This window comes from Triturus cristatus, chromosome 8 (assembly GCF_964204655.1).
Source record: "Triturus cristatus chromosome 8, aTriCri1.1, whole genome shotgun sequence".
In the NCBI taxonomy this organism is placed as follows: domain Eukaryota; kingdom Metazoa; phylum Chordata; class Amphibia; order Caudata; family Salamandridae; genus Triturus; species Triturus cristatus.
The window spans coordinates 798947229-798963667 of record NC_140591.1 but is presented as its reverse complement, the minus strand read 5'-3'; the positions used below and the strand labels follow the sequence as shown (position 1 = coordinate 798963667).

The window sequence follows — 16439 nt, the reverse complement described above, 5'->3', positions numbered from 1 at the left end:
ATTCAGGCCCAGGTGCTACTTCTCCCACCACTCCAAATGCAGATAGGTCTATTCAGCCTAGTGCTGACTCCCCCAGACTCCTGGAGCCACCCCAGCCCCTGGCACTCTCAAACCAGACAGTCAATCCACAATAAGGCAGAGGCACACAGAAATGTCAAACAAGAAAATAGCCACTTTCTAAAAGTGCTATTTTCAAAAACTGAATTTAAAAACCATCCTTCCTAAAAGATGTGTTATTAAATTCTGAGTTAAGGGATACCAGATTCCAAATTTCCATCTTGCTCCTATGGGAAGATATGCAGGTAAACATGTTACCCGACATTCCCCATTCTGTCCTATGGGCAAGATAGCCTTTTAATAGTTAAAAATAAAAGTGACAGTATTTCACTATCAGGACATGTTACCCACAGTAGTACATGTCCTACCTTTCACATACACTGCACCCTGCCCAGTGGGGCACCTTGGGCCTACCATAGGGTGTCCAATGTGTAAGAAAAGGGAAGGGTCAGGCCTGGCAAGTGTGTACACTGGCCAGGTCAACATGGCAGTTCACAAACTGCACACAGGCACTGCGGTAAAAAACGTATGGCAATCATGGACAACCAATCACAATAACAATTTGCACAGAGAGTATATGCACTTTACCACTGATCTGCAGTGGTAAAGTGCCCAGAGTCCTATAGCCAACAACCACAGGTCAGGAAAAACAAAGGAGGAAGAAGCAAAAAGGTTGGGGATCACCCTGCAAAAAGGGCCATTTCCAACAATGAGCAACTGTGGTTGTTAGAAATTTCGGTTATTTTCTCAAAAAGTCCTAAATGTTTATTTAAGGTGACGTTATGAGCAAGGGGCCAGACTCACAAAGATAAACTGAGATGAAAGTCAAACTTTACAACTTTGGGTATTCATAAAGGACATTTACGAGTAGTATAGTTAGGGTTTTGTTTCAGTTTTGGTCTCAGTTAAACTTAAGACCAAACTTAAGTTTAACTGAGACAAAAGTCTAAGGCCATATCAGCAACGGCCAGCGATAATTATCGCTGGCCGTGCTTAGCGATCATTTTCTTATCGCTGGCTATCTCTGCTTTTTATCGCCCTGATAGCGCGTTATCATCAACGCGCTGCTGCAGGGCGATAAAAATTCCAGAGATAGCGATGTTATCGTCATTTTGCAGGGAACATCGCTGGTTTTCCAGCGATGTTCCCTGCAAAAGGGCGATAACCTTGCTGATACAACCCTGTGGTCATATCAGCATAATCCACCCCCAATGTTACGGGTGGCTTAGTCAGGATTTTAGCAAACGTTCGTTTTTGGAGAAAACAGCAGTTTTCTCCAAAATCTAACGTCTGCTAAAATGCAAGGGCATCCTTGCTGATAGCGCAAAGACACGTTATTGTTCTCCTGACATGTAGTGTATGTCAGGAACGCCCACTTTGCATCTCATTAGAGATACAAAGGTAGGCGTAGTGTAAAAGGGTGCTAACATGCTAATACGCATCTTAGCATCCTCTTGCTGATAGGGCGTTGGTTTTATCTCCGCTTTTCTGGCTTTTAAGGCCAGAAAAGCGGAGATAAAGCCCTTGATGATATGCCCCTAACTTTACTGCTTGTAAATGCCCTTTGTGAATACCGAAAGTTTTAAAGTTAGACTTTTGTTTCAGTTTATCTTTGTGAGTCAGGCCCAAAACGTGGTAGGGATGCTTCTAAGACTTGCTGTACTGTATAAATCATGTTTCAGGCCGAACTCTCAGGCACCTCCCTCTTTGTGAATCTGAGCATATTCTGTTGTGCTATTTGGATTACTCCAGGTGCATAAACCAACTAATCTTAACATTGTTGCCAACACTGTGAACATAAAGCAAGAAAGGCATTTATATCTGGCCGTACCTTGAGGTTACATCCAATAAGAGGGGTAACTATTAAGCTCACTTGAGTAGGTCTATGCTCTCATAGGCATACTCATGCCAATAGATATTGGAGACTGAGGGATAGTCTAATACAAGATAAAGCAGTCAAGTCAGAAATAGAGAATTAAAAACATTGTATTTGGCTGAGAATGAAATGGCGAGGTGAGCCAGGGTGTCCTATGGGATTCCTTAAAAGTTATTTGCTCTCAATCTCTGTAATGCAAAATGAGACCAGAAGAGAAGAAAGGGAAATTTTAGAGGCCTACCTAAAGGAACTGAAGGGAATATACAACGGAGCAGCCTCCGTCAAGGCTTGGCGTAAAGAGATGACACTCCTGGAACATGCTGGAGCAACTGACAATGATAAAGTGGCATACCCAATACCTATCTTGGCGGAAACGTAAGGTGGGTAAATCACCAGGGCCGAACATGTTCACTTCACTATTCTATAAATCATTCTGCACAACTATTTACTATCCTGAGATGTTTCTTTAATTCTTTCTCAGTCACAGGTTCATTCATTAAAGAGGTCATGGGGCAGTTATCCCTAAACAAGGCAAGGACCCTTCCATCTTACAGGACCATCTTTCTCTTGAATATCAACATACATTTAATAGGATCCTGGAAGCCAGATTGGGAGTTGTATTGCCACGTCTGATTTACTTGAGTCAATCAGACTTTATAACTGGATGAATCAGTCGAAAAATAAAAAACACATTATAGAGATTGTTCACAGGACGCAGAAGAAGAATTTACTGCTATCTCACAACACTGTTGCCTGACAGTTCTTGGGAAAAACTCTAGAAACCTTCCCCCCAGATTTGAGAGAATAGCTCCTAAGTGGACACAGAAACACAGAACAAGCATCAGAGTTATTGGATGCCGGGGAAAGTCTCTTCCACTGATCGTGGTGCAAAAGGGAAGCAGACAAGTGGCCAGATTTTCAAAAAAGGCATACAATGCAGTGCAGTACCCAAAGATACGTTGAGTGACAGGGAGGGAGCAGGATAGTGCCATATATACAGAGGTATGACTCTCTCCTACCCTTTCCCTAGCGCTGGCTCTGATTTCAGCTGCTGTGTTCCAGGTGCACAACTCAGCGCCATAGTGTTAGGGTGAGTGCCTGAGTGTAGCATAGGTTATGTACAGGAAGAATACCCTTCCAATATAAAATACTATGACTAGACAAGTTTAAAGAAATGTCCCACTTTGTATGTATGCTACACAGTGCAGTACCCATGCAAAGTCAGAAAAGAAAGGAGAAATCAAAACATTTCTCCTGTTAGCGCCTCCGTTGAAGTGGCATTAGCTTTTGGCACTAAACCCTGACTACAACTGCTTGTACCTAGTGTTTTGCGTCAAAAGGCATGTGTGGTAGCATGGGAACTCCCATGCACCACCCATGTAATGCTCCCCCCCCGGCCCTAAGTAACGCAGTTCTTCATGCTGCTTTGTGCTACTTTCAGGATACTTTAGAGCACAAGACAATTTTTGCACTGGAAAGTAAATCAGGAAAAAACATTTTGTGTTGGTTAGCGTCACTTTTGTGACACTAACCCAGCACAAAATGTTTGTAAATCTACCCCAAGGAGTTGCTACGTTCACCATTATTGTTTGCCTTTACCCTGGAACCAATAACACAAAAAGTATATACAAATAAGAATTTCAAGGACATCAGGATAGGAAAGGATGAGCATAAATTGAATATGTACGAAGATGTGCTGATGTAAGTATTGAATCACATTCATTCTCTTCCACCTTCAATGAAAGAAATAAACATATATAAAAAATCTCAGAATGTAAGGATACCCTGCGGAAATCTATGGTGTACAACATCTTCACACAACCAGGCCAGGTATTGGTGCTAAAATCATTTATTACTTTTCAATGGGCAGGAAATGACATACCATACTATTCATACTGTTACATTCCATCCAATAAGACTTACAGTCCTGGCATATGGAGGGGACTTACCTCGCTTGGCGCACTGGCAGCAGTGAATTTAACAATGCTGCCTCAGATTCTATTTCAATTTCAAACTTTACACCTGCTGGTTTGTGCCTCATTGCTAGTAAAGCTGCAAAAGGCAAGGAATCATTTTATTTGGAAAGGGATAAAAACTAAGATTGCCAGACACTCACTCTACTTATAAATTCAGAGAGGAGGACTAGGCCTCCTTAGTATCATTAATTATTATTTCAGTAGAATGGAAGAGATGAGATTAAGAGGGACAGTCTAAATTCCTTGTCCAAACCATTGCTGGGACGTCAATCTGCAAATCTCCCTTGCTGGATAGAAAGCATTCATTCTGGGATTTATGCTCTTCACATATCACCAGAATAACATTGGCGACCTGGCTCCAGGTCTCTAGAGGGATAGGCTTATCTACATATCCATCACCATTCACTCCTTTCTTGAGTAACCCTGACTTCACACTTGGGCTGACAAGAGTTCCTCTCGGGTATAGAGGTCGGAAGGTTACACTATTTGATGAGTCAAGCTTCAAGTCCTTGACGTCCATGGCCAGGACTATAGCTTACCAGAGCGTGAAAGACTCCATTATTATCAGATCTGTCCTTGGGTTGCACACCAAATAATACAATTGTGAGGGATACGCATCCTAGCAAAAGTTGATAACTGATTTTTTATTGAAAAGAAATCATAAAAAGCTTGTGAAGTATATATCCCTGGGTCAGAATGATAACAGGTGGTGTTAAGAGAACAACTCACTGAGAATGAGTGAGAACATATAGACACAAGGACATACTTTTTGGCAAAAAGCATTTCAGGAAGGGAAGCCGTGGTTAAGAACCAATTGGGTGACCAGAATAATGTCAGAGCACCCCTGTCCCAATACAATACTTATTAAAATGTCCATAGTCTATCAAGTCTTTACTGGGTGGTTAGCAAAGAGGGAAAGAAGTCACTCCCATGCTTTACAAGATTGAGAAACAATTTCCAAAGCTTGAAATGCAGTTGCGAGCACACCCAAATGAAACACCAAATTGTCTTCTCAGTACATCAAAACAGATTTTCTATCATTCTTTAGTTCTCAAGTGATACATGTTCTAGCCTGCCAACATGTGTTCCATAAAATGGGTGTAATCCAATGACTTCATCGGGACTTCTCTATATATACCGTGTATGCGAAAAGTTTGCTACTGGAACTTTGTATGTGGGTCTGGACACGGAATTAAGGTAATGTTGGTCGGCAGTTTAATGGTTAGGGTGATGCACAACCATGTCTCATGACACAAAGCTACCTACACACTGCTGACTGGTGAAAAGAACATGATGTGCCATTACTTAAAGAAATACTGATTAATACATAAATATATCTGTGTCTAGAAATTGCAGTCTGCAAGTGAAGACTATGCACATTTTTCTTGTCGCCTGTGGAGCTAGGTCCATAATTCTTTTGTACAGCCATGTTATTCCCATTCCTTACAGAAACGTAGCTTATCAACCTTCAAAGTTGTGTTACAATGTTTGTTTTAAATTTCTCTTCATCATCAGGTTTTTTCACTATCAATATAGGCATTTAAAAGTTGACATACTGCCATTAACCAAGCAAAATGGGTTATCTTTTAGCAAACTGAATTTAAAGCAGAACAAGACCATGCTGCTGTCCATCTGTCTAAGCCCAGCATAGAGCTGTTTGTACAAAACTACCCAGAATCTGTCTTTGTGGACACCAACTTGAAACTGGTATTTGCAACTTTTCTTATTGTGTGGCCTATTTCAATTGGTTATGTTTTGCTTTGTATTGAACTGGTCCACGCTTGAGACTGTTCAAATAATTATATTTTAATTTCAGTCCAAAAGCAATCATCACAATCTTTTAACTCAGCTTTGTAATCTGTTAACTGTTTCTAACTTTTGTTAATGGAACATGTAATATATGATTAACATATGCAATTATTGTTGAGCAACTTGTAAGTATTGCCCTTAAGAAAATATATTTATTTCTTTTGAAATAGAAACATAAAATACAAAACAGAACAGATAATATTGGTTGCCTTCCTAAGTAAAATGTCTGTAGTGACAAACATTGGATGTGATACATATATGTATTAATAGATTGTTAATTTTACTCATTTTGTAAAACTTTCTCAGTGAATCCACCAAGACTTTAGGAGAACCCTATCTCGTCCTAGGTTTTCAAACCCTGATGTTAAATCCTTCGACTACTACGGTTGATCTGTACACAAGTTGATGTGTTTTGTTTAAAATGGGACAGTTTTGCTGGTGTTGAATTATCTAGCTTTCACGTAGAAAACATTCAATTTTCAGGACACTAAATTATCTTCTCGTTTTCAGAATTACTCTTTTCCTACAATAGTCCATTCGTCACAGTCTTTTAGAAGATCTAAGAGCAGTTCAGTGTCATCATTTGGAACGGAAAATTTCAAATTACAATTAATTTTTTTTTTTATTTTGTATCACACATTTTTTGGGGGAAACTCACCAAATTCCACTCTTTTATTATTTATATATATTTTATTTGATCTGCTATATTTTAGGATACATATGATAAATATTTATTATATTTATAATATATAATTTATATTGTGTGTCTATTACTCAGTAGTGGACACTGGGTAGTTAAAGCTAGGTATGCGATTCTATAGGAAATGATAATAACTGTGGTGTTGTTTAAAGAATTTTCACAAACTTTTTTTAAAAGTGCTCCTTTTTGCTAAGAGTCTCCATGGCAAGTTTCAGGGAAATCCGGCAAACAGCAACCAAGAACAAAGGGAGGTCCCAAAACACAAAATTTGCATGCCTTTTCCATAGACGTTTTGTGGAAACTGATACCTGACTACTGCTGAATGAAATTACACCAAATTTGTAAGGAAGCTAAATCTTGGTCCAGAAAGTATGCTTTTTTGATTTGATGTAAATTCGTTCAGTAGGTTCTGAGAAGTTAAGGTTAAAAAATATTTGTACATCTGGATGGTTGTGTTCGTGAGAGTTCCACTAAGCATATTAATGCCTCCTGACTGCCGCAACACCACCAGGGAACGGCGGTTCCCTGGCAGTTGTGGCTCAGCACTGGTGGTCTGACCCCCCAATTGTCCGTGGACCAACAGACTCATTATCAGGCCTTAAGTGTCTAAGTTTTGCTTGGTATTTTTGCTTGCTGGTTCATTTTATTTTCATTTTTTTCCATTGATTGCTAGCATATCCTCATAGATTACAGTTGAGCAGATTGATAATAAAACAGTTGTCATAAACCTGGAGCTTGTGTTCTATTTCAGCCTCAACCCCTCTTAACTGTCAGTCGAAGCAATAGATAGGTGGCTACCCCATCAAAAAGATGAGACTTAGAGCATGGAATCGGAGAAGGCAGACGGAAATTAAAGGATGGCAGAAAGGTCCTAGCACAGAGGGGTGGTGAGCTGCAACTGCAAACAACTTCAGGCTACATTTTCAATAGTAAAACACATGCATTGATGTGTTGAAACATCTATGTTAATAAATGATTTCGTAAATACATACAATCAGAGTTTTAGGAACTCTGTTTGTACATAAACTCACTTCCCAAAAATAGAAAAGGTTGATGAATGTATACATAAGTAAATCTAAAATTGGTAATACATGACAGATTTAGTAGTATGTATTGCTGTGAGTGGAACAAAAAATATTATATGAATGCAACATAACTCAAAATGCTACCTCGCAGTGCAAGGCAGTGCAAGGCAAATACCAAGGGATAAATTTATCAAGATGGAAATTGGAAGGTAATAGGAACAAAGGGTGACAAGCATTCTCTTGATTCGGAAAACAATAGATCTTGGTCCAATGGACATATTCCTAATATTGTTGGCAACTTTGGAATATGTGAGTTTTACACTGGTACCTTTTGCATCTAATGTAATGTTTCTTCACTAAGTAAATGGCCAGTGATAGATAACATAAACAAATATCAGTTTTGGTGCTTTTAAAAGAGTAAACTTAATGTAAAGTGAAGTTTTAAATCTGATACCTTTAGAGTTGTGTTTTTCTTTATTTGTAACATAATAGTAGGATTCCTATATATTGAAACATTTGTATATAAATGTGAGTTCACTCCTGGCTCCTTAGAATTGTGTAGCCCTGCTTAATTGTTGGTAGTGTGGTCGGTAACATTGTTCTCATCATAAGAATGTATGTAAGAATAAAGCTTAACTATGAATTGAACTGCATCCACAATTCACAAATGCAGCGATACTACCTGTTTAGTAATGTAGAATGATTTTGAGCAATTGCTTTTAGACCCCTATCGATTGGGGAATAATACAATGAAATTGGCATTATTGCAGCAATTTCAGTTGACATCCTCAAATTGCAGGTCGTTCTATGAGGACAATTCCACCAGGTTTGACCTGGTGTATTTGTCCCGGTATTATCCACAGTAACATCTCGTCCAGTAGTACTGCATGGGGTATTACCACATTACTTGCAATACTAATTTAGGCTGATTATCCAAATTGGTAATATGAAGAGAGCTCGTAATGTGGGCCTTAGTACAAACATACATGCAGGTTAGTAATGGTAAGCGACTAGAATGGTATGGAGTCACTAAAAATGTCCCTGAACTGTGGACACAATGCCACACTCATTCTGTTAGACTTCTCAGTGGCGTTCAACACTGTCCCCCATGACATCCTTTTGCAACCCCTGTCTGATTGTGGTGTCAGGGGAGTGGCGCTCGATTGGCTGATCTTGTAATGTGGGGTACTCAAGGGCTCCGCACTTAGCCCAACATTGTTTAATGTGTACATGTATCTATTGGCCACCCTGGTAGAGACATTTGACATTCCAATAGTTTTATATGCCAATGATATCCAGCTGGTCTTTTCCTTTGAAGGCAACTCAGAAACTCACAAAGTAGCCTTCTCAAATTGCAAGAGAGCAGTCTTAGGTTGGCTCAAAGAAAGCCAACTACAGTCCAACCCGGATAAAAAAGAAATCATATTGTTAGGGCCTAACCCTAATCTGGTTTGGTAAGGTGTCTGGCCCAAAGATGGACCTCCCCCCACTCCCCTCACCTTGGCAGCTAGAAATCTGGGAGTCACCTTGGATAACAACCCATCTTTTAAGACCCAGATCCACTCAGTTGTTAGAAACTGTATGTGGATCCTCAAGGCTCTCAGGAAATTCCTTCACCTTCTTCCACGGGAAGCCCACAAAACCATAGTTTGAGCTATGATCCTTTCTCAGCAGGACTATGCAAATGCCTTGTACCTGGGTTTACCTACAAATTGAATCCGGTAAGCTACAGGTGGTCCACAACACAACAGTGTGACTCCTTTTCAATTTGTAAAAAGTACCCACATCTCACCCTTTCTTACCAAACTGCACTGGCTCCCTGTCAATAAAAGGATAATCTTTAAAGTACTCACTTTACCACAAAGGGCCCTGTATCACACCGGTCCCAGTTATCTGAACAATAGAATGAGTACCACCCTAGCAGAAATCTATGTTCCAGTAAGACCTACCTCATAGCAATCTCCCACTTTAAAAAACTAGACTTAGTTGGACATCTTTTTTTTTGTGTGCATTGCCAAAATCTGGAACCGCCTCCCCTTTCAGCTCAGAAGCTGAATCTGCCTTTAGAAAATCTCTAAAAACGTACCTGTGTAGCCTATGATATCATATCTCACTCACTCCTCTCTAATTCTCCTCGTTAGCAGCACCGGGACGCTTAATTATGAGCAGCTGTTCACGCTATATAAATAAGCCCTCATTAATTCTTTCATTCATGCCATATTAACTTGTCTGTCATTGTCATCAACATGTTCAGAGGACAAGGGTGTATTGCAGTTTCAACGAACCATGCATTTGCCTTCCATCCACAATCATGGTGTGCCAAGCACCACAGTTGGATGTTCTTTTTTTAAATTTTTTCATGGGATATTGGAATTCAATGAATTTTTAGGTGTTCACGATGTGAGATTCCTTTAAACCTGGACGCAAAACTAACACATTGCATTTCAACAGCCTGAGCAAGCTGAGCAAGATTCTGCTGAATTTCATCTGTTTGAGCAAAGCGAGCAGCCAACTGTACAGCAACCTGTCCCTCTGGATGCTGCCTTAAACCTGGTATTTGCAACCATTTGTGTTGCATCATTGTTTGCCAAATCATATACGTTGCTTGTTAGTGAAGTGGTACAGATGTGAGACCGCTCATCTAATTATTTTTTAATTTTAGACCGAAATCAATTAGCACTCAATGACTTAACCCTGCTGAGCTTTGTAATCAATTGATGGTTTCTAACACACACTCATGATATGTGTCTGGTTTTAAAGTTGTGTGCTCTTTATTGATCATGTAGTTTGTGAACATTTCTTGCAATTGGCAATCTCTGTGTAGCTGCTTATTCAATAACTACAAAACAAGTGCTCTACTTTCAGATGTGTGTTTTCATATTTTTCTCTCCCTTTGGGGCGCAAAATTGTGAAATAAGAGTAGGGCATAGTCGCCCCATGTGTGATCTCATATTCCTTGAATTGCTGTGTTGCAGTTTAATGTGTAGAGTTTAGAAAGTAGTTATTCAGTTTGCAGAAGTTTTTGCGCTTTCAAATGTAACTTAAATAAACAAAAACGCATTCATGATTTTAGTTGCTTGTAATGATTCTGAAAATTAGAGTTAGTGGGATTTTAGGATTTTAAACAGCATTTGTGACAACAGAAAAAATATCTGTCTGGAAGATTTTGTGCTGTTGTAAATGTAGGCCCAGCTTTACTAACCATTCATGTCATTGTGTCAAAAGGGAGATAGCAGAAATGTGCTATACCTACCACTGCTGCTCTCATATTGCACAGCCGCACTTCAGGCTGTCTAGCGTCAGCACAGGCACTCTTGCTCCTGGGGCAACAGCACCTGTGTTCCAGGAAGGATTGTTTTTGTGCAGGAAGGCATGACTTCCTGCACACACACAATCCTTAAAGTAAAGTGAAATAGGGGCGGGGTGGGCACACACCTGCATACTGTCTTCCTAAAAGCACACTCATCCACAAGCAAACTCACTGACACCCATCCATTCTCAAACGCACACATAACACCCACCATTCACAAGCACATGCACACCCCTTTCACAGCACACACATGCATGTACACATATATTCATACATACACACATGCATCCAGGAGTTACTACCTGCTGCGTTGGTGCCATAGGTTGGCGAGAGGCAGAAACTCTTCTTGGTTCTTGGAGGCTTCGGGGAAGGAAGGGTTTTCTGGAAATTCCTGCCACCTTCTCTCATTGGCTGACCATGTCATGGGTCCATCAATGATAGAGAACCTTCTCTACCTTTTCACAAAGTGGGATGTGGTCAGTGAGAGTTGCTGGCCCCCACCACACTCTGTGATGAGGCGTCACTGATTGTCACTCAGCCCTGCGCACTTCAGGGCTTAAAACGGAACCGCATAGATCCGAGTCTATGATGAGGCTCCCGCTCATCTTGATGGGGAGGATCTCAAGGGGCTTTGCCAGGCTGAAGAGGTCCCGCTCTCAGAATTGTGAATTCTTCAGGCCAGCAAGTTCAGCTCAGAGTGGCAGGTGCCTGCACATTTAGCACATGCACAGAGCCGTGCTGCCTCACTCGGCCATGGAGAGTGTCTATCAGGTAGACCTTTGCCCAGACTCACAAACACTATTCATGTTTTGTAAAAGGGTGGAGTGGGCCCTCCGACTTTAATGGTGGGTCCACTCTGCACTTAATGTGGCTGGAGCTGTCATTTCATTACCAAGATTTCTGGGTATGATAGTGGAGTTTCCGTCATCTAAAGGTGGGTGCAGGAGTGGCCACCAGAGTCTTAATGGGAATGAAGAGGTTGATATTTTTTTAATCTGAATAGCAGTGAGTCTGCACTGATTTATTTTGAAAAGAGTGTCTGCTTTACCCAATGACTTACAGGTTTTTGATGATGTCCACAGGACCTGGGGCAGGACTGATGGTACACAATGACACAAATGGGATTTTCTTTGATCTAGAAAGGGCAGTATTCAAGATTTGTTGTTTTCTTTTCAAACACAGTACTCAACTGGAATCCAGCTAAAACACGAGACCACCCGATGGCATGGTGTTGCAGTACATGCTTTATATCTTCTTTAGAACACGCATTCATAATTGGGAATTGTTGTCAAACAAAAGAGAATGGTTGTGTTGCTACCACGCAATATTTGTTAGGGGGTCTAATGTGGGTGATGTAGATGATGGGGGAAAAGAAAGGTCTGTGGGAGAGGGAGATCCTCTCCAGAGCAGAGCCCTATTGGAGTGAGGACACAAAGCAAAGAGCAGGTCAGTTGCCTTCCTGACTCCCTTTATCATGATATCTGCTGAGCTCTTCAGTAGCATTTAGACTGAAGATTAAATTGCCTTGCTTTACCTTGCCCCTGTGATGCCTATTTTGACAAAATGCAGGAATTCCTATAGAATTTAATAGTGACGGCACCCTGTCATCATCTTCTATTCTTTAATGTATCAAAAGAGCGAACTCCCACTAACAAGAATTATGTAAAATAATGCAAAATATTTGCTCCTTAGCATAAAAAAGTGCTGCTGTGCATAAATCTACACCCTTGTAAGAAGGATAACTTATTGGCAAAAATTAACATAGTTAGGGTCAGGTTGATCAAGTATTGCGCAACGTTGTGCAAAAATATGAGGCGGTGCACAGTAGCAAAAACTCGGACATCCTTGTAATTGCTATGTGTTGCGCGCGATGATGTCATCAGACAGAGAAACACTAGTGATACCAAAGTAAACTTTTTATTCATCTACCTTCATTTCAAAAGCATATGTTTTCAATGATTTGCCCCCTGAGGCTACATACTTTCTCATCGAAACGTGATGCATTTTGGAATGCACCATTTCTCAGGAGGCACTAGCAATTGAAGGCTCACCCATTAGCATGAGTTATACGGATATCTGTCTTTTATATGGTTGCACAAATTCTAGAAGTCGGCTAACAGATGGCAGCATTCTGTTTGGAAGGCATTTTGCATAAAGCCTAGCTGCCATTGAATCTGTTGCAGCCCAGACCTGGTCTTCTGACTTACAATGGTGCAAACACCCTGGCACTACTTTGGATATCCTTTTCTAAGTAATGCTGGCATTTGCCATATAACTTCGCAGACCAGGTTCTTTACAGGATATGATCTGTGCAGAGCTGTATTTAATTCCTGATTGTATTGTCTTTCACTAGGTTGAACTCGCCCATTCCGCATCGGAGCTGTCCATTCACATCAAAGAGGAGGAACAGAGGACCGAAGATGAGCGGAAGAAGTGGGAGGCTGGCCAAATGGACTACATGGGCAAAGATTCATTTGAAAACATTCAGAAAAGGCTGGACAGATTTTTATGATGGGCTTTGTGGGTACAATGTGTACATCATGGCCTCTATCTAGTTGGCAATGAGGACTGTGCTGTAGCAACATCTGGTTTGGTTTGTGATCTCATGTAATGGTGATTTGACACATAGGGCATTATGACTGAAGATTTGTACAAGCAAAATTGATCTCTTTCTAAAGGCAATCAATGTGCCAGGCAAATTTATCGAAGGCAGTTGCATTCATGCTCTTTTCTTGTTTCCACAATGGAGACCTGTTGCACCATAATATCCAGCATGTGCTCCTATGCTAAAAGAGCATTTGTCTACTTTGCTTTTTACCAATTGTTAGGCGCTGGCTGTCCATTTACCTCTTGGTAGAGAGCCTATGTGTTTATGGCAAGCAGTGAAAGGGTCAGAGCGGACAAACCCAAAGCAAAAACCTTGTTCCCCAGAGAGGTACAAGAAGAATAAGGACCACATTCCACATTATTTCAAACGAGAGGCGTTCTTCACAAATATATGTGTTGTCTAGGTTATTGAAACGTGTCTCCATAGTGGGCGTGATGACTGCATTTATATCAAATTTTGGGCTTAGCATAGTCTGTGTGTCTAACAGTCCTGGAAACAGATTTGTTGGTACACAATTGCAGTATTAAGAAACAGTTTGTGAAGTGCCTGTTTGCCTGACTTCTACCACTTGGATGACAGAAAAGTTCCTTTAAAAAAACAAAATAGTATGTTGTTAACCTGCTCCTTTACAGTTTCCCCTCTCAAAGATTGGAATCTCTGTAAAATAATCTCTCCAATAAGGCTACTGCCTATGCTGAAGTACTAAAGGTTCACTACTGCTGCTTTTCCAGATGTTGCAAGCATTGTGGGAACATCTGCCATTGTTTACTCAGCACAGAGCAAATTAAGTAAATTGTTCCATGCTATGCCTAATGCAGCTGTTTCTTCAGAAGCCATCACTGCTTACAATAAGTCACATGAAAAACAATGTCCAGTGGTCAGTAAAAAGCCCTAACATTGAGTTGAATGGGGCAGCACATAGAATGTGAATGTATCCGTACATTTGTCTTGCCACAGTGAATATATGCTAAAGTGGATTTTATTATCCAGTGCCTGGAAATGAGCAACGTACAAAATCACATGTAGTACCCCATCTTCAAACTGGACTCCATTCATTGGCCGAGCAGCACTTCATTAAATTTCCTGTAGGTGCGAAACATTATTCCTAAAACCATACAGACCTCTCAATCTGGCAGTTGTTACATATCTGCAGCACTGAAAATGTTACTTTTCTGCATCAGTTGCCCATGATGTAAACATGAAAAAGACACTTAATAAACTGAAATGGGACCGTGAGATTTTAGCAGAAAATAATGGCCTGATTGAGTTGTAACTCATATTGATATTTGTGGGAATATTTCATTTCTTGTGTAGTCTTAAGTGTGGTCGCCTGACTCTGGGTCATTAAGGACACTGCCTTCGGTCCTGAACTTTTTACTTACAAATCATTTTTTCTGGGAGTGTTATTCTAACTAGTTCAATGAAAGCAATGCTAGACTACCACACCCAGAATGTACCAGGACATTACACAAAGGATCAGGGCTGGAAACTGTGGCCATAATGAACTGGAAGGAGGTGGTCACGCTAGTAGTCATATATACATTCTTAACAATGGTTGATGTTTCACTTAAAACATTTTAAATTCCACACAAGTAGAAAATAACACAGTAATTGTCACCCACACTACCACATATTACTGTATTTGTCAGCCAAAAAACCCTTTGGTGGATACATTGTAGCATCTGAAAGTCGCTGGTTCTGCAGTTTGTTTCATTTGGGCAATAGCTGTTTTCTAATTAAAAATAATGTGTCTATGGCTAGTGCCATTTAACCATCTGGCAGTAAATATGCCTCAGTGGCCATCTTTGTTAAGGGCAGCAGCATGCCCGCATATGCTTATGTGGATCCCACTTGTGTGATGTATCCAGTTGTGTACATTGGCTCTTAGCTTTGCCAGGAAAGCCTCATATTTCAAGTAAATTCATAGGTATGATAGTTGTCCACACCATATGGTGGTCCCTGGCATTTATGAAGCTTTTGTGCAGTAGTGTATAATCACAGAACAGTTTATACAAATTGTTCCTCATTGTTCTAGTTGTGTCTTAGAAACTGTTGAAAAGATGTCCTCCACCCTGCGACTGGAAGTGAAAGACCATAAACCTTCTTTGAAATGAAGTATTCCAGAAATTTTAGATGGGTCAGAGATCCCCTATAAGTAAAATAGAAAGATTTCTGAAGAATTCTTGATTCTCTGAGTGCCTCTAAAATGTGTTGATCACCGACCACCGCTAGTGCCTCATTTCCTGCCAAGAACTCCAAAAGTGCTACTGCTACAAAGGAGCTGTGCCATTCCGCTGTCACTCCTGAAGGCCTGCAACATGGGACTTTTATTATGACATCAAAAGCTCAATCCTCTCTTATCCGTGGCTGCCAATACCTATAGCAGTGCTACTCTTTTCTCCTTGTGCACATCACCTGTGCCAGATATAATACAGAAATGGAGTCAAATGCAACATCAGCATACAATTCTGTTTGTTTACCACTTTTGTGGGTGATTTTTATTTTGTATCTTTTACATAGAGGATAGTTTTAAGTTATTCTTATGGTCACACATTGAATTTCTTTACAACGATGTTGACAAAAACGAAAGAATAATAAGATGTTTTATGATTTGCTTATGTTTTGACTTACATTTCTCGTTTTTTCAGACTTAATTAAAATACATTGGATATGGGTATTACTTTCAGGTGTCAATGTTTTATATAAATTAGAGATACCCCACCAAATATCATACGTCACCTATGTTAAAATTATGCCATTTAATGCATTTGTTCAGTAAACAAACTTGAAGTTTCAACCCGCCTTTCAAGAGAGTTTTCAATTTATAATTGTGGAAGTTTTGTCTGAGGGAAGAATAAGACATTTGGAAACAAGGACGTGTAATTATAACAAAAACAGCCTTTGGGTCAGACTGGTGAAGCCTTAACAGGAATTGTGCAAATCTTGACATTTCTTTTCTTAACTCTCATATGAGAGATCAAAAGAATTTTGAAAGGAAAAATACCCAGAAGAGTCCATCATCATTTGAGATTGTGAGTCAATAAAATGTTACAATGCTTATAGTATACTAAGAGAATA

At 40.1% G+C, this 16439-nt stretch overlaps 1 protein-coding gene across 4 annotated transcripts in view; it reads left to right on the top strand.

Moving 5' to 3' along the window:
• GYG2 (glycogenin 2) overlaps nucleotides 1-16158 on the top strand; it is a 349183-nt gene extending 333025 nt beyond the window's left edge. The window contains exons 9-11 of one of the 4 annotated variants that reach the window (XM_085622233.1): nucleotides 5500-5616; nucleotides 9895-9996; nucleotides 13107-16158. In XM_085622233.1, the coding sequence (XP_085478359.1) occupies nucleotides 5500-5616; nucleotides 9895-9996; nucleotides 13107-13265 (378 nt within the window). In that variant the 3' untranslated portion in view covers nucleotides 13266-16158. The remainder of the gene's footprint in view (nucleotides 1-5499; nucleotides 5617-9894; nucleotides 9997-13106) is intronic. The other 3 variants (XM_085622235.1, XM_085622234.1, XM_085622236.1) reach the window with 3 other exon arrangements.
• Nucleotides 16159-16439: the final 281 nt, after the last annotated feature.